We start from the raw sequence: 24,608 nt of genomic DNA, 5'->3' as shown, positions 1-24,608 counted from the left end.
CAGAGGCCACCTCTTTTCACTGTACACCAAATCTATAAGAGGCCACCTCTTTTCACTGTACACCAAATCTATCAGAGGCCACCTCTTTTCACTGTACACCAAATCTATAAGAGGCCACCTCTTTTCACTGTACACCAAATCTATCAGAGGCCACCTCTTTTCACTGTACACCAAATCTATAAGAGGCCACCTCTTTTCACTGTACACCAAATCTATAAGAGGCCACCTCTTTTCACTGTACACCAAATCTATAAGAGGCCACCTCTTTTCACTGTACACCAAATCTATAAGAGGCCACCTCTTTTCACTGTACACCAAATCTATAAGAGGCCACCTCTTTTCACTGTACACCAAATCTATAAGAGGCCACCTCTTTTCACTGTACACCAAATCTATCAGAGGCCACCTCTTTTCACTGTACACCAAATCTATAAGAGGCCACCTCTTTTCACTGTACACCAAATCTATCAGAGGCCACCTCTTTTCACTGTACACCAAATCTATAAGAGGCCACCTCTTTTCACTGTACACCAAATCTATAAGAGGCCACCTCTTTTCACTGTACACCAAATCTATCAGAGGCCACCTCTTTTCACTGTACACCAAATCTATCAGAGGCCACCTCTTTTCACTGTACACCAAATCTATCAGAGGCCACCTCTTTTCACTGTACACCAAATCTATCAGAGGCCACCTCTTTTCACTGTACACCAAATCTCTTCGCTGGCGACGTGTAGCAACACAACATAGATCTGCTGTTTTCATCCTAATTTTGGCATTATTACAGTATTATAACATTATAGGTGAAATGTTCAGAAATAGTGGGGAATTGCATATCCACAGTACAGTGTGAGCTTGTAGATCAGCTAATTATTTGCTATTAATTGTCTGAGGAAATATATACTGTATGGTGTGAAATGCGCGTCTGCTCGGACTGCCTATTTTCTGTCTCGTCTCAAGGCCAGTCCAGGCCGCTTGACTGACAGGTACCTTGTACACGCCCACTTTCTAAAAAAAAGCTGCTTCGAAATCATTTTAGCTTTGCTTTTTTTTCTAGCTTCGTAGGTGTGAACGTAGCATAAGGCTTGAGTGGTTAACAAGAAAGATACAAGATTATGAAGCTTTTCATAAGCCAAAATAACGCTCCCACCCGCTCCCTTTTTGAACCCGCCAGAGATTAAAGATGGCAGACGCGCCGGAACCCTCCGACACACTTAACATGCCTGCCTAGAGACGTCCCATTAATTTGCAAATGCGCCGCTTGGAGAGATGTAGCTACAGTAACAACCAAACAGGTGGCTGCCTTCGTTTGGGCGGCCAATAAGCCAAACAGCAAGTTCCCCTGGAAGATCTACGACCGTAATGTTTGAGGCGTGGCCACTGGGATAGGAAATTAATAGCAGCCAAATGCTGATCAATCTTTCCTTGTATCTGTTAACACCTTAAGGGCCCGGGGTTATTAATCCATTAATAAAATGTGCCCATCGTTTATAGCGCCCGGAGCACTTTTACCGACGGACCGGATGTTGTGAATGTTTGTGTAGCAGCTAACAATAGCCACAACACTAACAATGCGATCGACAACAACGGGAGGTAACGAGACTAGCGACTGGACAGCGGGGGCCCATCAAACACATAACTTTTTTTTATAATTAGGCAAGAAACAAGAAATTAGGAAAGAAACATGCGCAATTGAGACCCAAGGAAGCTGAACGCAGAAGTGTTGGCTGCATATAGCGCATTGCGCATGTTTCTTTCCTTCCAGGGAGCAACATGGAGTCCACCGTATGGTCTTCGCTTCCCGTCCTCTTTCAATAGTCCTTGGACTACATGTTGTCTCCGTAACACAGCCCTCCCCCCTCTCCACAAGGTGGGGTGAGTGCACCAAAGCATTATGGACACTGTAGTAATCCAGTCAAATCCTAGTCAAACACACAGACTACATTATTTTTCTGGCCATAGGGTGCAAATTTCAAATTGTGCTACTGTTATCTACTACAAATACTATTAACATTGAGTGACTGCAGTTTCTTCCAGCGGTGAGGTATCCCTTTAATGTACTCTGCTAGCTACTTTGGCATTTGAAGGCCTGCCCCGGGGACACTTTGAAGTCTAAAAACCAGTTTCCCATAAGTTTGTTTGTTTGTTTCTTGCCTTTGCGGCAACTATACTACGATGACTGCAGCTGCGCCTGCCAGATCCGATCAATCACACTTGATCAGTGTGTTGTCCAATTAGTATGCCGAGGTGCTTCAAATAAGCAGTTTGTTAACATTGTCAAACAACCCCAGTCCCCACGCAGTCACTCCTGTCCTTGGCATATGGGTTCAATTAGAATTTGATGAGGCCTCGCTTGGAACAGTGATCAGAACGTGCGTGTGTCGAGGCATATGAAAGGTTGAAATGGAACCGTGGCTTCTGATTGGTCTGGGTTGAGGAAAAACACCAGTTTGGCATCTTATCAATGCGCACCGCGCAGCTACTGCTGTTGCCCTGCATCGTCCCCTTATCATTCACTAAACTCACCCCACACAGCCATATTATAATTTTTTTGTACTACTGAATCTGACAGTGGACTACTAAATAGTTTACTTTTACTCTCAAGTCTCGAATGGCGCTATGTTTTTCAACAGTGAGAAGCATGGATGGAGTGGCGCTGGCTGATGACGTATCAGCAACAACAGCGCTACGTAACAGGTGATGTTATGAAATGCAAGTCAAGCAGCCTCTGTCCACACTGAGTAGCGCAGTGACAATTCAGAATCACGGTACGCAACGATTCAGGCTGGAACCCAGGCTAGTCATATAACAAATTAGTAATACATACATATTTAATTACTTTATACTTACAAAAAAATAAATGGATGAATTGTGGAAATAGCTAAACTACAAGCTCAAAACGTGACGTGTTAGTGTTATGACGATTATGCAACAAATATTTGCGATTATCTCAAATAATTGCGATTAGACGGTCATGTAATAACTGACAGGCCTACTCTGTGCGTGCGTGGGTGCGTGTGTGCGTGCGTGCGTGGGTGCGTGGGTGCGTGCGTGCGCGGTCTCCGTCATGGAAAGCCAGCGGGCCAAGATCACAGTGAATGTCCTGCGCCCCAGGCTTTATTAACTTGGCTGGCTCACTGCTGCAGGGGAGCGACAGCTACAGGAGACGCGCAGCAGGAGAATCTGGACCCTCAACACTCCCTGCATGGAAGCCTGCATGGGCAGATCACACAGACGGATAGCGGAAAGCACGTAGACTGGCAGACAGACAGGAGGATTTCGTAGGCAGACAGTGAGACAGGTTTTGCACTCCGTCCGTCCGTGTGTCCGTCCGTCTGTGGACAGCGCAGGTTGTTGCCTCTATGGTCGGGTATATGTACCGTATGTGAATGGTGCTGAATGCATTGACGTAATTGTATTTAAAGCGCTTTGGATAAAAGGCACGCTACGCTATATAAATGCCCCATTTTCCCATTTAAAAGCAATCTTCAGGTAAATGATCTCTGCATTTTGTGTGCCATCAACGGGACTGTCACGGCCTAGAGAACACGAGCACTAGCCTAGGCTGTGGGACATCATTCTCTGTGTCAACTCTCCTGGAAGGAGAGCTACAGATTATTCTCTAATATAGTGGTTTTCAACAGATGATGTTGACCCAGAGACCACCGACCTGACTAAGAGCAACCTGGTAAATGGTAAATGGTGCATTTATATAGCGCCTTTATCCAAGGCGCTTTACATAGATTGTGCATTACATTCACCCATTCACACACACATTCATACACCGATTGCGGCGGAAGCTAAGTTATTTTCATCAATGTTTGTTCAATGCTCAACGATCAAAATAACAATTCTTCAACATTCTCTAATTGTGTAGACTTCTTGTAAATGAAGTAATGCAGATGCTTAACGATAATTTAACTCTTGAGAATGTAAAATTAAACCAAATTGAGCCTTACGGGTCCATATGGTTTCATTTTACACTCTCAAGAGTTAAAGATCTATAAGGGTCCATTTGGTTACCTACTCACCATCATTTAGCTGGGGACCACCTGGAACCCTCTCAAGGACCACTGGTTGAAAACCAGTGCTCTAATTCAGTTCCCAATCCCATCTTTTAAGTTTTGTATAATGAAGGCAGTATATTATTATAAGATGCATTTCATGCGACCATGCATTTATTTATTTTTTGGTCTGTCGGGTGGAACCCTTATTATGTCCAAAACTGTTACTTTTTCAGGATTCAAATTCCCAATTTTTTTTTTTTAAATGTGCAGATGCGGATCTGCTACTTTTAATGCTTTTGTGTCGCTGTAGTGTGGTCAAGTAAGACCTAAGCTAAACGATGACATCAATTAATTACCAGCTGCTGCCTTATATGCCATGGCTGAGAGGTCGGCTAGAGGTAGAGCCCTGCAAGCCCGGCCCGTTTGGCCGTGTTCTGTCCGTGACCAACGGGCCCAATGCGAATTTCACCCAGACTGGACTTGCTTCTGCATCACGGCAGCATTACTGTCCGCTAGTGACGTGAAAACAACCCCCCCATAAAAAATATTTTATGGCGAAAGCCACAAAAAAAAACATTTAGTCAGGACGATGGGTTGTCAGTACAGCCAATGAGAAACGTCTCAACTACAGCAAGTGCACGGGCGTGAAAGCACTGCAGAGAGAACATTGAGAACATTAAAATATGGCAATAAGGAGTTCCTGCCTGACAGCGACGGTTTGTTTAGGCTCGGGCGGTATTCATGCAGTCCTGGAGACAACAACGTTGGCAGAGGGCCTGTGGGGAGCCATAATGAAGAGTGTTGACAGTAATACAGTTGTTTCCTTGCTGTGCCATGTGTCTGGATTCTTCATTTCCTTTCACAAACTGTACTCTGTGAGACTACGGCACTAAGCCATTCGGTACGCCAACCCCTTTTGGTGTTTTAAGCATCATGTTATACTTTAGCTTTTGAAAAATAGTTGATCTACAAGCTCATAGCGCGCTCATCGTGAAAACGTGGTGAAAATCTTTGAATATATATTCTTTCAGAGCGAATGTTTTTAACTCAAATCTTTGCTTCTGGGGAGGTCCCTGGAACTGATGGGGTCGGCAGCCAATTACATATATTTTTGGGGGTCCTTGACATGAAAATGTGTGAGAACCACAGACATAGAAACATGGGTTTTGTCAGTATTTAGAAGGCATTTGTAGAATCGTCCTCAGGTCTAAATGGGTTAAATAAACGAATGGCATTGTAAAAATCCGTTGTCCCCGACACAGGGTTTTCTCCTGGTTCGCTCGTGTTCTCCCTCAACGGGCCTGATGGGTTTTCTCCTGGTTCGCTCGTGTTCTCCCTCAACGGGCCTGATGGGTTTTCTCCTGGTTCGCTCGTGTTCTCCCTCAACGGGCCTGATGGGTTTTCTCCTGGTTCGCTCGTGTTCTCCCTCAACGGGCCTGATGGGTTTTCTCCTGGTTCGCTCGTGTTCTCCCTCAACGGGCCTGATGGGTTTTCTCCTGGTTCGCTCGTGTTCTCCCTCAACGGGCCTGATGGGTTTTCTCCTGGTTCGCTCGTGTTCTCCCTCAACGGGCCTGATGGGTTTTCTCCTGGTTCGCTCGTGTTCTCCCTCAACGGGCCTGATGGGTTTTCTCCTGGTTCGCTCGTGTTCTCCCTCAACGGGCCTGATGGGTTTTCTCCTGGTTCGCTCGTGTTCTCCCTCAACGGGCCTGATGGGTTTTCTCCTGGTTCGCTCGTGTTCTCCCTCAACGGGCCTGATGGGTTTTCTCCTGGTTCGCTCGTGTTCTCCCTCAACGGGCCTGATGGGTTTTCTCCTGGTTCGCTCGTGTTCTCCCTCAACGGGCCTGATGGGTTTTCTCCTGGTTCGCTCGTGTTCTCCCTCAACGGGCCTGATGGGTTTTCTCCTGGTTCGCTCGTGTTCTCCCTCAACGGGCCTGATGGGTTTTCTCCTGGTTCGCTCGTGTTCTCCCTCAACGGGCCTGATGTTTTCCTGTCCAGTGACATTTCGCTATCTGAGAACACACGATTGCATTAGTGTTGGACGCAGGGAAGAAAGAACTGGCCGGCCAGGGCCCATATTTTAGGCCCGTGCAGGGCTCTAGCTAGAGGCAAAAAAGTGTGTGGTTGCCTAGAGACAAGGCAGCCAGGCCTGGGCCGTGGCTCAGCGGTCCAGGCACCTTGGCTAGTAATCCAGTCTGGCAGTGTGCTGCGGGTTCGGGGGGGGGGGGTGTATCCCTTGGAACTAAATATTTTCAGATGAGGGTCGGCGGCCAAATGCATATAATGTTGGGGGGTCCTGACTCCTTGACATGAAAAGGTTTGAGCACCACTAACATAGAAAGTAGAAACGTAGGTTTTCTTTTTCTTCAGAAAAATGTAATTTTGTAGAATCCATGGTCTCTAATGTGCCGTGTGTATGTGTTGTTGTGTTCCAGATGATGAAGCATGCGTGGGATAGCTACAGGCAGTACGGCTGGGGTCACAACGAACTCAAGCCCCTGGCAAAGAAAGGACATTCCACCAATATCTTTGGTAAGTCGTCGACCTCTAGCACCTGCTGCTACTGTGGTATAGCTCTTTGCTATCACACACAGGGTTGCACCATTAGCTGCTCATCACATGGGTGCAGGCCAGGGTTCCCATCCACCCGCCTTCAACCGCTTATCCGTAGTTGCTCCACCAGAGAGCTCCAGACTTCCCTCTCCAGAGCAACATTAAGTAACTTCGATCCTGAGGGATCCCGAGGCGTTCCGAGGCCAGTGAGTCGATGTAATCCCTCCAACTGCGCCTTGTTCTGCCCCCGGAGTCTCCTCCCGGTGGGACGTGCGTCGAGAACTCGCACAGCGCTATACTGGACACTTCCTATATACTTCTTTGCCTTTTTTTTTGTTTTTACTATTTTTAAAAACATATTAAGGTGTGTGTGTGTGTGTGTGTGTGTGTGTGTGTGTGTGTGTGTGTGTGTGTGTGTGTGTGTGTGTGTGTGTGTGTGTGTGTGTGTGTGTGTGTGTGTGTGTGTGTGTGTGTGTGTGTGTGTGTGTGTGTGTGTGTGTGTGTGTGTGTGTTTTCTCATGTTTGTGTGTTAAGGCTGTGAGGGTATCGGTGTAGCAGCCCTGGTCTCAGGGTGGGCCACAGCAACAGAGCTTCAAAAAAACAAGAAAAAAACACTTCCATTATAGATGAGGCACTCGTCTCTTGTGAGCCACGGTCTGTCTTTCTACGGACAGGTTATATTGATCATCGTGTGTGTGTGTGTGCGTGTGCGTGTGCGTGCGTGCGTGCGTGCATGTGCGCACGTGCGTCTGAGAGAGAGAGAGATGGATACAGAAACACGGTTTAGAAACTGATATCCCTGCTTGTGGTCCTTGCAGTGGTTCTCAATCATTTTCTTTGGCCGGTGGACCCCGTCTGAAAATGTTGTGTGCCAGCCAGCAACACCCAGGAAATCATTCCAAAACGTAGCAGATGTACAAGCTATTACAAGCTATCTAACAAGCTCGCAGCTTGTCACTTCGTGCCACGCTGCGAGCTTGTAGATCTGCTAGCCAACATAATAAATGTAATAATTGTGCTTAAAGTGATTGTGATGCTGTACTAACTCATTTTGCTCGGGACCCTTCTGGAACCCCCTCAAGGACCCCTGGGGGTCCCACTCCCCGCACCCCACCTTAAGAACCGCTAGTCTAGACATGCATTGCACCCAAAAACACCACACAAGCTGTGGGAACGGACCCGATTGCGTCTTACGACGAATGGGCTGATCTATTACATAACTGCTGCTCACAGCAGCGGCAGGCTGTCGGGAATGAAATCATTATTACGATTTGAATGGTTGTAAACTACATATTGCAGTCATGCAATGTCGTGTTAGTCTAGTTTTAGAAATCTACAGTTGATTTAGTCGACTAAAATGTATTTCTGCGGGCCTTGATGCCGTCGTATTGACTGATTTTACACCTGCTGCAACGCGTTGTGAGCTTATAGATCGGCTATTTTCAGTGTAAAATGACTGGATCTCTTGTCCACTATAGTCCCTTCCTAACATTTTAGTCTAGTTTGTATTAGTTGACGAAATTGTCAATATATTTAGTCTAAAGGCTCATTCATAGTCTGTATTTTCGGTGGTGAGGTGACCACCGCTCCGTGACCACCATAGCTGAAATAACGTTGATCGGTGGTGAGTAAAAGCGGAGAGAAGGGGCGGTGGTTTGCTCTTCACCGCGGCTCGTGACGTCATGTTGTAGTTCGGTTGTCACCTCACCACCGCTGCTCGTGACGTCATGTTGTAGTTCGGTGGTCACCTCAGTGACGTCATGTTGTAGTTCGGTGGTCACCTCAGTGACGTCATGTTGTAGTTCGGTGGTCACCTCAGTGACGTCATGTTGTAGTTCGGTGGTCACCTCAGTGACGTCATGTTGTAGTTCGGTGGTCACCTCACCACCGAAAATACAGACTATGTATGTAACGCTTTAGTATTAGTCATCATAGCTTAGTTTTCATTTAGTTTCCATTTAGTTTTCGTCAGTGAAAACATTTTTTTTGGTCATAGTATTAGCAGACGAAATCAACCCTGTGGTGTACTGTAGCCAGCCAGCCAGCCAGTCGGTCTAGGGATAACCTTTTAGGCTGAAGCCCTCAGCGCCTGGCTCGGTTCTCCTCCTCAACGGCATGGGGGGAGAGCAGAGCTGATGCTGCACTAAGATGTAAGCAGCCTTTGTCTCAGGGAGACAGGCGCTTCCACAGAGGATAACACACAGCCTTGGGACTAAGGCACAGTTCAAGCAGGGGTAAAGGCAGGCCATTCATACTTACTGTAGTCGTACCGTACACCAGTGGTTCCCAAAGTGGGGTCCCGGGGACCCCTAGGGGTCCTTAACCCATTTTGACCTGAGATCAGATTCTAAAAATGTCTTCTACATCCTGACAGTTTTCTGAAAAAGCTATGTTTCTATGTCAGTCGTTCTTCGATTTTTCAAAAATAGCAGACCTACAAGCTCGTAGCGCGCCACTCGGTGGCGCGCTATGAGCTTGTAGGTCTGCTATTTTTCAATAGCTAAAGCATAACATAATGCTAACACCAAAAGGGGTTCCCGCCCAAAATGGGTTAAGGGAGTTCCAGGGGGTCCCCAGCTAAATGATAGTTTGGAACCAAATGGACCCTTATGGGTCTGTAACTCTGAGAGTGTACAAATGGAACCATTTGTACACTCTCAGAGTTAAATTAACATTGATTTTACAATATAAGTTGGGATCTCAGAGATGGAAATGTCATGAAATGGGGGACTTAGCCTAATGCATGTCAAACTGGGGGTCCTTGAAATGAAAATGGTTGAGAATCACTGCTAGAGCCGTAAAATCACTGCTACAGCCGTAACAAAATTATCTTATGGGGGTCCTTGGCATATATTTTCTAATGGAGGTCTGCGGGCTAATGTGAAAACATGTTCTGCGATGCTTGTAGATTGCTTATGTTTGGTACGGGACGTCAACATACGATGGAGGAGAGAGAGGGAGAGAGAGGGAGAGAGGGAGAGAGGGAGGGAGAGAGGGAGAGAGAGAGGGAGAGAGGGTGAGAGGGAGAGGGAGGGAGAGGGAGGGAGAGAGGGAGAGGGAGGGAGGGAGAAATGGAGAGAGGGAGAGAGAGGGAGGGAGGGTGAGAGGGAGAGGGAGGGAGAGAGGGAGGGAGAGAGGGAATGGGAGGGAGAGAGGGAGGGAGAGAGAAATGGAGAGAGGGAGGGAGAGAGGGAGAGAGGGAGGGAGAGAGGGAGGGAGGGAGAGAGGGAGAAAGGGGGAGGGAGAGAGGGAGAGAGGGAGAGAGGGAGGGAGAAATGGAGAGAGGGAGGGAGAAAGGGAGAGAGGGAGGGAGAAAGGGAGAGAGGGAGGGAGAGAGGGAGAGAGGGAGGGAGAGAGGGAGAAAGGGAGGGAGGGAGAGAGGGAGAGAGAGAGGGAGGGAGAGAGGGAGAGAGGGAGGGAGGGAGAGAGGGAGGGAGAGAGGGAGGGAGAGCGGGAGGGAGGGAGGGAGAGAGGGAGGGAGAGCGGGAGAGCGCAATGGAAGTTGAGTCAGCTGAGTCACCTACAGTGATTCAGATGTTTTTCCCCCCCTTTTCTTGTTCACTTTCTTTCTCTCGTTTCTTTTCTTTGACTAATGCAATCTGTCTTGTGAACAGAACTCGTCGGCGTCGGCGGCACAACACTTGTGCGACACTCGTCGCGTTACTCATACTCGACTGCATTGTATTCTTGACAAAACCGCACTCACAATGCACAGTCATTTTAATCCCAGAGCCAACGTACGGGCAGGTTACGCAAGACGGCCCTCTTACAATAGGAAGCATTCCAGCCTTCTCTACAGTTCAACTTCAACACATTCTGGGTTTATTCCTTTGGCAGTGGCGTGCTGTACCTTTCAGTATGTTGTTGCAGTCGGGTAGAAACCCCTTATCTCCGTATTCTAACCTTTTGTGTTTTTTTGGGGGGGAGGAAATGAACGCCCTACTTTTTTTCCTGTTTATTATGAATTTTTGGTATACAGACATTTCAGTAATATTTAAACAGCAACAAAACAAGACTTACAATAAAAAGAGACAAAACATAACCGTCAAATAAAAAGACAAAAACAATAAAATAATAACCGACATGGCTGATGACTACACCGCACTCCGAGGACAGAAACAACATCACAACACATTCTAAAAAACATTTACATTAATTAGATGACATTACGGGGCAGAACAATATAGTATTCAATCACTTCAGTCCAACACAACAAGCATCTCAATAATGGGTGACCAGATTTTTTGAAACAAGGGTTCCCTTTTCGACAGGGTAAATCTAATTTTCTCCAAATGCAGCACTCCTCCCAGCTCCTTTAATTAACGCCCTACTTGATCATACTACAGCGTGACACAAAAAGCATCAAAAGTCGCAGATCTACAGTACAAGTTTGTCGCCTAGCGCCGTGTTTCGAGCTTGTAGATCTGCTGCTTTAGCTTTTTTATTTTTTTATTTTTTGAATCCTGAATCCGAGCAGTTTTGGACATATACGAGGTTTCCACCTGACATCGACGATTTAACAATGAAACTTTACCATTCTTGGATGTCCGACAACAAAGTCTCGCAGAAAACACCATCGTGGCGGCCATGACATGACGTCAGTCTATTTTATCCTGACTGCATCGGAAGAAAAGTTAAAAAAAAACTTGAGTGGCAAGTTTTCTCATTCAGTATTCTTGTCTCCCCCCACACCCCACCCCCCCGCCCCGATGATTTAATTATTGAGAGTCTGTGCTCTCCTTTTTAATTATTAAATGACAGTTTGGCAGAGGCCTGCGTCGAGTTAACGTCCCTGCCATGGGCATGGACAGTGTCTGCCTCACATTGTGTCTCTGGGGTGGGGAGCCTATAGTCCCACATTGTGTCTCTGGGGTGGGGAGCCTATAGTCCCACATTGTGTCTCTGGGGTGGGGAGCCTATAGTCCCACATTGTGTCTCTGGGGTGGGGAGCCTATAGTCCCACATTGGGTCTCTGGGGTGGGGAGCCTATAGTCCCACATTGTGTCTCTGGGGTGGGGAGCCTATAGTCCCACATTGTGTCTCTGGGGTGGGGAGCCTATAGTCCCACATTGTGTCTCTGGGGTGGGGAGCCTATAGTCCCACATTGTGTCTCTGGGGTGGGGAGCCTATAGTCCCACATTGTGTCTCTGGGGTGGGGAGCCTATAGTCCCACATTGTGTCTCTGGGGTGGGGAGCCTATAGTCCCACATTGTGTCTCTGGGGTGGGGAGCCTATAGTCCCACATTGTGTCTCTGGGGTGGGGAGCCTATAGTCCCACATTGGGTCTCTGGGGTGGGGAGCCTATAGTCCCACATTGGGTCTCTGGGGTGGGGAGCCTATAGTCCCACATTGTGTCTCTGGGGTGGGGAGCCTATAGTCCCACATTGTGTCTCTGGGGTGGGGAGCCTATAGTCCCACATTGTGTCTCTGGGGTGGGGAGCCTATAGTCCCACATTGTGTCTCTGGGGTGGGGAGCCTATAGTCCCACATTGTGTCTCTGGGGTGGGGAGCCTATAGTCCCACATTGTGTCTCTGGGGTGGGGAGCCTATAGTCCCACATTGTGTCTCTGGGGTGGGGAGCCTATAGTCCCACATTGTGTCTCTGGGGTGGGGAGCCTATAGTCCCACATTGGGTCTCTGGGGTGGGGAGCCTATAGTCCCACATTGTGTCTCTGGGGTGGGGAGCCTATAGTCCCACATTGTGTCTCTGGGGTGGGGAGCCTATAGTCCCACATTGTGTCTCTGGGGTGGGGAGCCTATAGTCCCACATTGTGTCTCTGGGGTGGGGAGCCTATAGTCCCACATTGTGTCTCTGGGGTGGGGAGCCTATAGTCCCACATTGTGTCTCTGGGGTGGGGAGCCTATAGTCCCACATTGTGTCTCTGGGGTGGGGAGCCTATAGTCCCACATTGTGTCTCTGGGGTGGGGAGCCTATAGTCCCACATTGTGTCTCTGGGGTGGGGAGCCTATAGTCCCACATTGGGTCTCTGGGGTGGGGAGCCTATAGTCCCACATTGGGTCTCTGGGGTGGGGAGCCTATAGTCCCACATTGGGTCTCTGGGGTGGGGAGCCTATAGTCCCACATTGTGTCTCTGGGGTGGGGAGCCTATAGTCCCACATTGTGTCTCTGGGGTGGGGAGCCTATAGTCCCACATTGTGTCTCTGGGGTGGGGAGCCTATAGTCCCACATTGTGTCTCTGGGGTGGGGAGCCTATAGTCCCACATTGTGTCTCTGGGGTGGGGAGCCTATAGTCCCACATCAGGCCAGGCAGCTGGAGGTATGGAGTGGGAAATTTGGTATATCGTTTTTTATTGGCCTAAAATATTGTCTATATACATACATTCATGAATCCACTTGCTGACCGGCTGTCCTGTATAGAGGGTATGCGCGTGACATCATCATCAAACCAGGAAGTTATGCGGGAACGCCTACTGAGTGGCAAAACACTACTTTCTGGCCTTGACAGCCCTTACATCCAAACAGAAAAGTCCAATATGCTTGCATTAAACAACGTTAAACTACGTTAAACTCACTTTGCCACTCGATTTGCCATTCACTTTATGCATGCGCATACCCTCTATTGAGCTAAATTTTTATAGGGGTTTATATGTGACCATACCATTAATTATTTCTTTCCCATGTCCGTATATATATATATACGTACCCCCCAGCTATGGGACGTAATTTGCTATACGGACCCCAACGTATACTCCGTGTATATAATGGTTGAGCCCCACGGCAGCTTTTAACATTGGTCCGGTTGCTATGCAACGCCTCCGTCACCACCAGCTATGGGACGTTACATCTGATCTCCGTTTACTGCAGTTCAAAGGAGGATTTTCAAACCTCCATGAGTCGGAATCCAGCACAGCTGTCCTTGGTGGATCTTCTGCCATCCAAAGTTCGGATGTCATTTGTGACTTAGTACCGCATCACTCCCGGCATGTACACGTTTCTGGCGACAGGTAAACCGTGTGTGCTAATGCTAATGATAGCAAATGTTTACAGTGAGTGCGTGTATGGGGCTGGCGGGGAGTGGAAACTCCTTCTCTTAAAGTGAACGCTGATGGTGGCACAGCTTAACTTCATTTATGCTAGCCGCAATAAAAGCGTTAACAACCTATATGAGGCAAAATCTCATTATGCTTTAAGTAGTATGTGATGTGTGTCAAACTAGGGGGTTTTCATGATTCTGAATCCATTTTGCACAAAAAAACACTGCAGCGCTGTCATCACAAAATTAATGAGTGCAGCACATTTTGGGCACATTTGGGCAAGTGTGCAAAACTAATGCTTGGAATGGATTCAGAATCATGAAAAAAAGGGATGTGCCGATGAGACATTTTGGCCGATATCGATATCCGATATAATTAATTGCTGTTATGGCTGATAACCGATATTACCAATGTCGATATGATCTCATTCTGTATTGAAAAAATTATAATAATTTTGTCCATTCTGAAAAATACATGTAACAGAGTATCTGCACTGCAGGCTTTATAGGCAAGTTAGATTTAACTTTAATACCTTTATATGTGAGCTTGTAGATTTGTTCAAGCTGTTACTTTGGGCTTGTTTATCTGTAAAGACAGACCGATTAATCGGACCGATTAATTAATCGGTCTGATTGATTAATCGAACCGATGGCGATTAATCTAAAAACAACAAAAATTGTCCGATACCGATGTGTTTGCCGAATAATCTCCCATCACTAATATATATATATATATATATATATATATATATATAATATATATATATATATATATATATACACACGCACACACGCACCACATTTCCCACTTTAAACAACTTTGAACTGGACTATAGTTCTTCACGGTGCTGCCTGTTCTGACTGTTCCATCAAACGCACAGAAACGCAGGAGAAATACAGCGTCATAAACGCTTTCATGGCTCTGTCTGACATTCAGGGACACTTAAAGCCCCAATGCGGAACTTGTTTTAATGAATAAAAGTAATTTTATTTGACCCAATCTCGATGGTGGAGTAGGTTAATGGCAGCCTTTTTCATGCCAAGCACCCCAAAATGGATATGTATTTGTCCGCGGAAAAGTGAGTTACGAGCCTCTCTTGTGTTTTTGTAGTTTGGCTCAGCACCAGAAACGGAGGATATGCCGTATATTCTTTGAATGTTTGGCCGTGGAAACCTCCATCTGAAAGCCGTCCCTGGCTTTCCCAGATGAGAAGATTTGTATTTTAAATCATAAAGCAAAATGTTCAAAAATAGCTTGTAGATCTGCTATATTTGAGAACCACTGTTCTAAATCCTAAGTTTTCTGAACATGTTGCTGTCGAAAAATGACACCGGTGCGTTCCCGGTTTTAATGGGTTAATGCTCCAATGTGGAAGTTATTTGAATGAATAAATGTGTACAATTTGATCTCTCGCGCAGGATAATCCGGCTTCTCCAAACTCGGTAGGACATCAAAGTTGCAGCAAGGTTGCAGGTTCCAGGGCATGGTGGCACAGTCGGTAGTGCTGTCGCCTCGCAGCTTAAATGTCCTGGGTTCGATTCCCGCTGTGGGCGCTGGGGGGGCGTGTTCTCTCCTCCGCGTCATCAGTTTGCATACCCAAGGTGGGGTTGGCGAAAGGGCCTGTGTGGAGTTTGCATGTTCTCCCCGTGTCCCCTAGGTTAGGTAGTAGGTACCCTCACAAAAAACATGCAGTATCTAAACTGCCTCCCCCTGGCCAGCCAGGGAAAGGAACTGTTCGGAATAACGTGTTCCTTCCACACGCTACGTCCTGCCAGGGAAATTTGCCCCTGTCGGGTGAAAAGAAGCAGCTTGGACTCCTCATGCATAGAAGAAAGCATGAGTCCGTCCAGTCAGTCCGTTGCTCTCCCCAGGTTGGCAGAGGGAATGGGTTGCAAAATCGTGGGAAATAAATTTAAGGGGGAAAAAAAAGGTTGCAGCTTCCAAGGAGCTGTACAAATAAATGAGTTCCAGTCTGAACACGACGCGAGCGAGAGGTCGGAGCTGTTCAAATACGATGGAACACATCATTAAAGATGGCATTTTAGGAAGTCTGGTACTGTAGTTCTTTTTTTTGGTATTTTACATTTCGTATGTGGGCTGCCAAGGGAAGGCCTGTCATCTCATAGTATTACCGGTAACATTAATTATTCCTCTGTGTTGTGATTCATAGTGTAGGTGTTTAGCTGAGCTGCTTTCCAAAGGTGACTCCAACTGTATAAAGTTTAAACTCCGCTTAAATTAACATCGCTATTTATGTCGTTGCTGCTCGGCCGAAACCCCCTCTCTAAGTATTCTAACTTTCAAACTGCTTTTTTGTCAAATTAACGCCCTCACACTACAACGTCACACGAAAGCATCAAAAGTAGCAGATCTAAACAGCGGTCCGAGGTTGTAGATCTGTAGATCTGCTACTTTTGAAGCTTTTGAATTGACCCGACAGAGACGATATTAACCCATTTTGGGAGGGTACCCCTTTTGGTGGTTACATACATTGTTATAATTTAGCTATTGAAAAATAGCAGATCTACAAGCTCATTACAACAAGTTCATACAAGTTCATAGCGCGCCACTCGGTGGCGCGCTATGAACTTGTAGGTCTGCTATTTTTGAAAAATCTTTAAAATGTGCCTCAAATCATTCCGAAAATTTTCATGATTTAAATTTTGACGTCAGGCCTAAATGGGTTAAAGCAAGATGTGCGTTGAAGCCATAGTTGGGTATAATGCTTAACTTTATTACTGCCACTAGGTGGCAGCATAAGCACACGTAACGTATGCCACCCGTCCGCTCTCACTCTACGCCCCTCGTTTCATTTCCGGGTTCATTCAGTGAGGTGGGGGCTGTTGTTGTGAGGACAGTCATCGTTAGCCGTAGCTCATACGCCTTAGCTATCATTAAAAACAGTTACATGTGCTCAGCGATGCGATACAAACTCACAAATGATTTACGATCGTCGGGATGCTCGACAGCGCTCGAAGCTTTAGAGATACAGCGCTTTGAAAATCCTGTTATAATGGAGGCTCTATGTAGGAATTGATTAGCAACTGTGTGTGTGTGCGTGCGTGCATGCGTGCGTGTGTGCGTGTGAGCTGAGTTAACCCTCCATCAATACTTGATACCTCTATGTGTAATGTTATTGTATAAAAGCAATAAAACACTTGAAGTAATTTGCTGTGGTAAATAACATCGTGGCTTTGATCTGTGCCTCTCACCTTCGGCTATTGCTTGAGATCAAAGCTGCGATGTCTCTTAAACATAACGATGGATGCACTCGACTCGGTGCGGTACAAAACAACATCCAATAGGAAGCAGAGAGCACTTGAGAGCTCCTCTTAAGAGAACAAATCCCTGAAGAAATTGTTCCCAATTAGGGGCACAACCGTTAAATGGAGACACTTGAGTGCTGACTGTGTATACTTGAGGAGTACATGTTTTGAGTATCTGTACTTTGCTTGGGTTTTGGGTTCACTCCACGGCACGGATGGGCAACTTTGACAATGGAGAGGGACACTATATTTCCACTGGTCGTTGCGAAAATAGCTGATCTATGTACAAGCTCAAAACACGTAGCGCTGCGACGCGTTTTGAGCTTGTAGATTGGCTATTTTTGCTATATTTGAATTGAAAGACTGAATATGTTTTTGTCATTTTTGAATTGGAATCCTGAAATGTAACCTTTTTATTTAATTTATTTAATATATATATATATATATATATCTACATACAAACACACAAAGACAATAACATTTTAATACTAGTCATTAAGCTACTACTACTAATTTAGTAATTAAAGCGGGTCATGTTTTCATTATTGGAATTGTAACAGCTGAAATCAATAATATATCAGTATTCCAATATTAACTTGAGGGCCACATTAAGTGAAGGTGGCCCTCAAGGGCCCTCAAGGCCCCTCCACGGGTACAGGCTTTAGTTTAGACATACTATTGGTCCGACTGTCATTACACCGACAACCTATACCTCAAACCCTAACCTACCTGTAACCCTAACCACAAGCACGGGAGCAGCGCACGATCCACCGCATGTCCGACCGTTGTTTCCACATGTCGGTCCGTTGGTGTGTCTAATCTGTGAGTGCGTCCCTCACTCCACTACTATACATTTCAAAGCCCAAATCGTGGACTCTTGACTGGAAATAAGGTACATTTTCAACCCTATTTCAAATAATAGTGAAAATAACAGATCTACAAGCTTTGTGAAGTGTTGTGCGCTTGAAGATGATATGATATGATATAGTACTTTATTGTCAGTTCACACTGAAATTTGTCTTGCGACACAGCAGCCAAGTATGCAGAACACATATACACACATTTGACATAACACAAAGAACAAGACAATTTACATACATAAAGACATGAAGACAAGAGCAATATCCACCACTTAGATTACCCCGTGGCTACTACGACTCCTGATTAAGCCTCAAGGTCGACTGGTGGACAAAGGACCTCTTTAGTCTGACCTTATTGTATGCTGGTACACCATATCTCCTTCCTGAAGGTAGCAACCTATATTCTCCATACAACACATGCTTAGTATTAGAGGTGATATTCCTTGCTAACCTTAGGATGCTGTTATCATACGTGGATGTATAAAGTTTCTGAAGTTGTTGTCCAACAATCTTTGAACAAATGTTCAGTTGTTGCAGCATTTGTGACTTTAGGGCTAAGATCTGCTGTTTTCACTATTGATTTTTTTTATTATTTTCTCATATAGGGCTGGCAAATTATTGACGTTTTTTTAATACATAGTCTGAATTTCAGACAGTACAGCAACACATTGATAGTAATACTGTAGCACAACGAAGGTAAAACATTGTCAACATGAATCAGGTCTTGCAATCAAACGCCAACGCATTTTCCCAGCTTCCCCGTCCCCTTTCCCCCGTTCCTTCTGATGTTTGTGTCTCCTCTGGCCTCTTCCTGGAGGAGGTTATTTTCCAAAACAATTATTAAAAATAAATGAAAACAGTAAATGAAAAAACATGCCCCCCTCATGTATTAGATTAGAGTTTGAAGTTCTAATGGGTTTGTATACTGTAGGAAGGGGGCGGGGCAGCTAAAATGAATACCAAATGTCTAATTACTGAATCAAGTAACATACAAACTGTCTGGGGTGTTCACATAAGACTAGAGTAGACGATGAAATGATCAAATGATCAAGTGAAATAACCCTTTAATCCATTTTGACCTGAGATCAGATTCTAAAAATGTCTTCTACATCCTGACAGTTTTCTGAAAAAGCTATGTTTCTATGTCAGTCGTTCTTCGATTTTTCAAAAATAGCAGACCTACAAGCTCGTAGCGCGCCACTCGGTGGCGCGCTACGAGCTTGTAGATCTGCTATTTTTCAATAGCTAAAGCATAACATGATGCTAACACCAAAAGGGGTTCCCGCCAAGAATGGGTTAAGCAGTCATTTCTCCTATTCCCCCCCTCCTCCCCTCCCCCAACTATCTCTGGTTATTTGTCAGAAACGGTGCTCTGTGTTGTCCCACGTGGGTGGACTGCGTTGGCAGGACGATGAGTAGTTGCCACCACACTGCAGCGCTGTCATGTCCACGCCGCAATCCGCGAGAACACGTGTGGCGGCAGGGGAACGGGGGGTGGCAGGAGCGATGCTCCTCGTTACCGATGCCAGCCGTGCCAGGCAGGACATCGCAGAACACGGGCTAGTTATTTTGTCGGTATGATGAATAGAAAGAAACCCTATAGTGGCTTCAGAGCTGTGTAGAACTGAATTGTGGGTAATGGCTCCAATGTGGCCCCTCCAATTATTCAGCAGTGTTACTCAGCAGACACACAGCTGTTTATTTATTTATTTTAATTGTTTGCTTTGTTTTGTTCCTTCCTTACTTAAAGCCACATGGGAGGAGAAAGGTACAGGTATACCTCCAAACTAAGCCTTACCGGCAAACACAGTAGCTCGTTTTTCATGAAACTTTCCCCGACGTTGCCCCCCCGGCCGCCGCATTCAAAGGCCCCATGGCCCACCCCCCCCGGCCGCCGCATTCAAAGGCCCCATGGCCCACCCCCCCGGCCGCCGCATTCAAAGGCCCCATGGCCCACCCCCCCGGCCGCCTCATTCAAAGGCCCCATGGCCCACCCCCCCGGCCGCCGCATTCAAAGGCCCCATGGCCCACCCCCCCGGCCGCCTCATTCAAAGGCCCCATGGCCCACCCCCCCGGCCGCTGCATTCAAAGGCCCCATGGCCCACCCCCCCGGCCGCTGCATTCAAAGGCCCCATGGCCCACCCCCCCGGCCGCTGCATTCAAAGGCCCCATGGCCCACCCCCCCGGCCGCCTCATGCAAAGGCCCCATGGCCCACCCCCCCCGGCCGCCGCATTCAAAGGCCCCATGGCCCACCCCCCCGGCCGCCTCATTCAAAGGCCCCATGGCCCACCCCCCCGGCCGCTGCATTCAAAGGCCCCATGGCCCACCCCCCCGGCCGCTGCATTCAAAGGCCCCATGGCCCACCCCCCCGGCCGCTGCATTCAAAGGCCCCATGGCCCACCCCCCCGGCCGCCTCATGCAAAGGCCCCATGGCCCACCCCCCCCGGCCGCCGCATTCAAAGGCCCCATGGCCCACCCCCCCCGGCCGCCTCATTCAAAGGCCCCATGGCCCACCCCCCCCGGCCGCCTCATTCAAAGGCCCCATGGCCCACCCCCCCGGCCGCCGCATTCAAAGGCCCCATGGCCCACCCCCCCCGGCCGCCTCATTCAAAGGCCCCATGGCCCACCCCCCCCGGCCGCCTCATTCAAAGGCCCCATGGCCCACCCCCCCCGGCCGCCTCATTCAAAGGCCCCATGGCCCACCCCCCCCGGCCGCCTCATTCAAAGGCCCCATGGCCCACCCCCCCCCGGCCGCCGCATTCAAAGGCCCCATGGCCCACCCCCCCCCGGCCGCCTCATTCAAAGGCCCCATGGCCCACCCCCCCCGGCCGCCTCATTCAAAGGCCCCATGGCCCACCCCCCCCGGCCGCCGCATTCAAAGGCCCCATGGCCCACACCCCCCCCCCCCCCCCCCCCCCCCCCCGGCCGCCGCATTCAAAGGCCCCATGGCCCACCCCCCCGGCCGCCTCATTCAAAGGCCCCATGGCCCACCCCCCCGGCCGCCGCATTCAAAGGCCCCATGGCCCACCCCCCCGGCCGCCTCATGCAAAGGCCCCATGGCCCACCCCCCCGGCCGCTGCATTCAAAGGCCCCATGGCCCACCCCCCCCGGCCGCCGCATTCAAAGGCCCCATGGCCCACCCCCCCCGGCCGCCTCATGCAAAGGCCCCATGGCCCACCCCCCCGGCCGCTGCATTCAAAGGCCCCATGGCCCACCCCCCCGGCCGCCTCATGCAAAGGCCCCATGGCCCACCCCCCCGGCCGCCTCATGCAAAGGCCCCATGGCCCACCCCCCCCCGGCCGCTGCATTCAAAGGCCCCATGGCCCACCCCCCCCGGCCGCCGCATTCAAAGGCCCCATGGCCCACCCCCCCGGCCGCTGCATTCAAAGGCCCCATGGCCCACCCCCCCCGGCCGCCGCATTCAAAGGCCCCATGGCCCACCCCCCCGGCCGCTGCATTCAAAGGCCCCATGGCCCACCCCCCCGGCCGCTGCATTCAAAGGCCCCATGGCCCACCCCCCCCGGCCGCCTCATGCAAAGGCCCCATGGCCCACCCCCCCGGCCGCCTCATGCAAAGGCCCCATGGCCCACCCCCCCCCGGCCGCTGCATTCAAAGGCCCCATGGCCCACCCCCCCCGGCCGCCGCATTCAAAGGCCCCATGGCCCACCCCCCCGGCCGCCTCATTCAAAGGCCCCATGGCCCACCCCCCCGGCCGCCCCCCCCGGCCGCCTCATTCAAAGGCCCCATGGCCCACCCCCCCGGCCGCCGCATTCAAAGGCCCCATGGCCCACCCCCCCGGCCGCCGCATTCAAAGGCCCCATGGCCCACCCCCCCGGCCGCCGCATTCAAAGGCCCCATGGCCCACCCCCCCCGGCCGCCGCATTCAAAGGCCCCATGGCCCACCCCCCCGGCCGCCGCATTCAAAGGCCCCATGGCCCACCCCCCCGGCCGCCGCATTCAAAGGCCCCATGGCCCACCCCCCCGGCCGCCTCATTCAAAGGCCCCATGGCCCACCCCCCCCGGCCGCCGCATTCAAAGGCCCCATGGCCCACCCCCCCCGGCCGCCGCATTCAAAGGCCCCATGGCCCACCCCCCCGGCCGCCGCATTCAAAGGCCCCATGGCCCACCCCCCCCGGCCGCCGCATTCAAAGGCCCCATGGCCCACCCCCCCGGCCGCCGCATTCAAAGGCCCCATGGCCCACCCCCCCGGCCGCCGCATTCAAAGGCCCCATGGCCCACCCCCCCGGCCGCCTCATTCAAAGGCCCCATGGCCCACCCCCCCGGCCGCCGCATTCAAAGGCCCCATGGCCCACCCCCCCCGGCCGCCGCATTCAAAGGCCCCATGGCCCACCCCCCCCGGCCGCCGCATTCAAAGGCCCCATGGCCCACCCCCCCCGGCCGCCGCATTCAAAGGCCCCATGGCCCATGCACATTCCTGCCACACTGCTGCTGTCCAATTTGGCAACAACAGCCCTGTTTAAAGTGTAATCTGAAGGTAACACAAGCTGAGAGGAGGAGGAGGGGGGCTAAGCCAGGAGCTGCATTGGGGAAACAGAGAGGAGGTCCTGGTGGAAGGTAGACCTTTATTAACCCTGTAGTGTGGGGGGGGGGATTCAGTTTTAGCTTCACCCAGCTGATGGCTGCTCAGGTGGTGGGCATGAAGCGCTCGAGGTGGTGCTGTTAGGGGAGCTGTTGGAGGTTAAGTGTCCTGCTCAGAGACATACATCGAAACAACGACCTTTTTCTGATACCAGAGGGCTTATCTACCCACTACACTATATACGTTACGAAGCTTCTTTATGTTGCATCAATCCTCATCGAACCACCTTACAAGCTAATACTACTAATATAATGCTTGAAATGAAATGAAATGATTACTATATTTACCCAGGGTATCTGGGCTAAGCTCAAGAACTTGTTTCCAGCCAGGCCCTGCTCATAGAACACATTTCATCGTAGTGGTTCAATGGCTTGTTCAAGGGCACTTCAGCGGTGGTAATTTTAACGTGTCGGACCGCTGATTCGAACTGGCGACCTTCCGGTATCAAGACCGCTCCGCTATCCGTTCGGCCACCGCTGCCACCGCTTAGTACCAGTGATAGCTAATTGCTGTTAGCTAGTACAAAGTATTAGCACACATATATATGTTAAGTGGGGCTAAGCTAAGGGGACTTAAAGGCGGAATCCATTCCAAGCTGCTTTATTGCCAATCAATCAGCCTTTATTTATATTATATAGCACATTTACACAACCCAAATTGACCAAAGTGCTTCACAGTAGACACAGTATAAAAACAAATTGTGCTCGTTGAGTGAGTTGTGCTCGTTGAGTGAGTTGTGCTCGTTGAGTGAGTTGTGCTCGTTGAGTGAGTTGTGCTCGTTGAGTGAGTTGTGCTCGTTGAGTGCTCGTTGAGTGAGTTGTGCTCGTTGAGTGCTCGTTGAGTGAGTTGTGCTCGTTGAGTGAGTTGTGCTCGTTGAGTGAGTTGTGCTCGTTGAGTGAGTTGTGCTCGTTGAGTGAGTTGTGCTCGTTGAGTGCTCGTTGAGTGAGTTGTGCTCGTTGAGTGCTCGTTGAGTGAGTTGTGCTCGTTGAGTGAGTTGTGCTCGTTGAGTGAGTTGTGCTCGTTGAGTGAGTTGTGCTCGTTGAGTGAGTTGTGCTCGTTGAGTGAGTTGTGCTCGTTGAGTGAGTTGTGCTCGTTGAGTGAGTTGTGCTCGTTGAGTGAGTTGTGCTCGTTGAGTGAGTTGTGCTCGTTGAGTGAGTTGTGCTCGTTGAGTGAGTTGTGCTCGTTGAGTGCTCGTTGAGTGAGTTGTGCTCGTTGAGTGACTTGTGCTCGTTGAGTGAGTTGTGCTCGTTGAGTGTTCGTTGAGTGAGTTGTGCTCGTTGAGTGCTCGTTGAGCCGTGTTACCAGGCCTTATGTAGCTGTACTGTAATATGTGAAGCCACATACAGTTGGGTGCCACCGATATTGTCGCTTATCATTTGACCCATTTAGGCCTGACCTCAAAATTTAAAAAAATCCTTCTAAATCCTCCAGTTTTCTGAAATAAATATTTTCACGATTTTTCAAAAATAGCAAACCTACAAGCTCGTAGCGCGCCACTCGGTGGCGCGCTATGAGCTTGTAGATCTGCTATTTTTCAATAGCTAAATTATAACATGTTTAAAACACCAAAAGGGGTTCCCGCCCAAAATGGGTTAACTGTCCTTTTGCGCAGATCACGCAAACCTCAGCAAAAAAAAAAGGACAATATCGATGGCCTCCAACTGTATGTACTAGCCTCGGAAACCCAGACGTTTTTATTTCCAGGGAGAGATAAAAAAAAGTATGGGGCCGAGTCCACTTCAATTCGGCATAGAGTAGCGCAAACGTCGATCACTCTGCTGATTTCTGATCGTCTGCACCTTTGTTAAATTGACGCACACACGCACACCTGTACACACACACACACTCCTCTCTCTCTCTCTCTCGCTCTAATTAATTAGTCTCATGTCCCACAGCTGCGTCTAGATTCTCCCGGCGGATCCTGCCGGGAGCTGTCTATGCCATAGAACGCATAGGTGGACCCCAGGCTACATAATGTACTAGCTACTGCTACATACGTCTTCACTACTATGCAGTGTTAAAGATAGAGTGCCATGATTTTTTTCCACCCTAGTGGGTGGTGATGGGTGGTGATCCACCTGAACTGAAGCCGCACCCACAGCTGTAGTTGTATGATAAAGGGGGAGGGGTTAGGGGAGGGGCTGATAGTGTGATGTCACTATATTACTGTTTATTCCATTGGCCCGTTTGACTGTCAAGGGTTCAGCCTCCAGGAAGAAACCCTAAATACAAAGTTAATACACCATTGCACATAAAAACGACTCCTACTGTCACCTCATAGACACATGAAAAACTGGAAAAATACACTGATGGCACTCCATCATTAAC

General features: G+C 49.1%; 1 protein-coding gene across 1 annotated transcript in view; it reads left to right on the top strand.

Moving 5' to 3' along the window:
- The window catches only part of LOC306934992 (mannosyl-oligosaccharide 1,2-alpha-mannosidase IB-like), a gene marked incomplete at its 3' end in the record, with an annotated part of 165,797 nt that overhangs the window by 90,361 nt on the left and 50,828 nt on the right, over positions 1-24,608 (top strand). Inside the window, exon 5 of the mRNA XM_079517814.1 lies at positions 6,440-6,536. Within this exon, the coding sequence (XP_079373940.1) occupies positions 6,440-6,536 (97 nt within the window). The remainder of the gene's footprint in view (positions 1-6,439; positions 6,537-24,608) is intronic.

The sequence above is a fragment of the Electrona antarctica genome (genome assembly GCF_951216825.1).
Source record: "Electrona antarctica genome assembly, chromosome: 13".
Lineage (NCBI taxonomy): Eukaryota > Metazoa > Chordata > Actinopteri > Myctophiformes > Myctophidae > Electrona > Electrona antarctica.
Note: the sequence above shows the minus strand (reverse complement) of the source record. Positions and strands in the feature narration are given on the sequence as shown.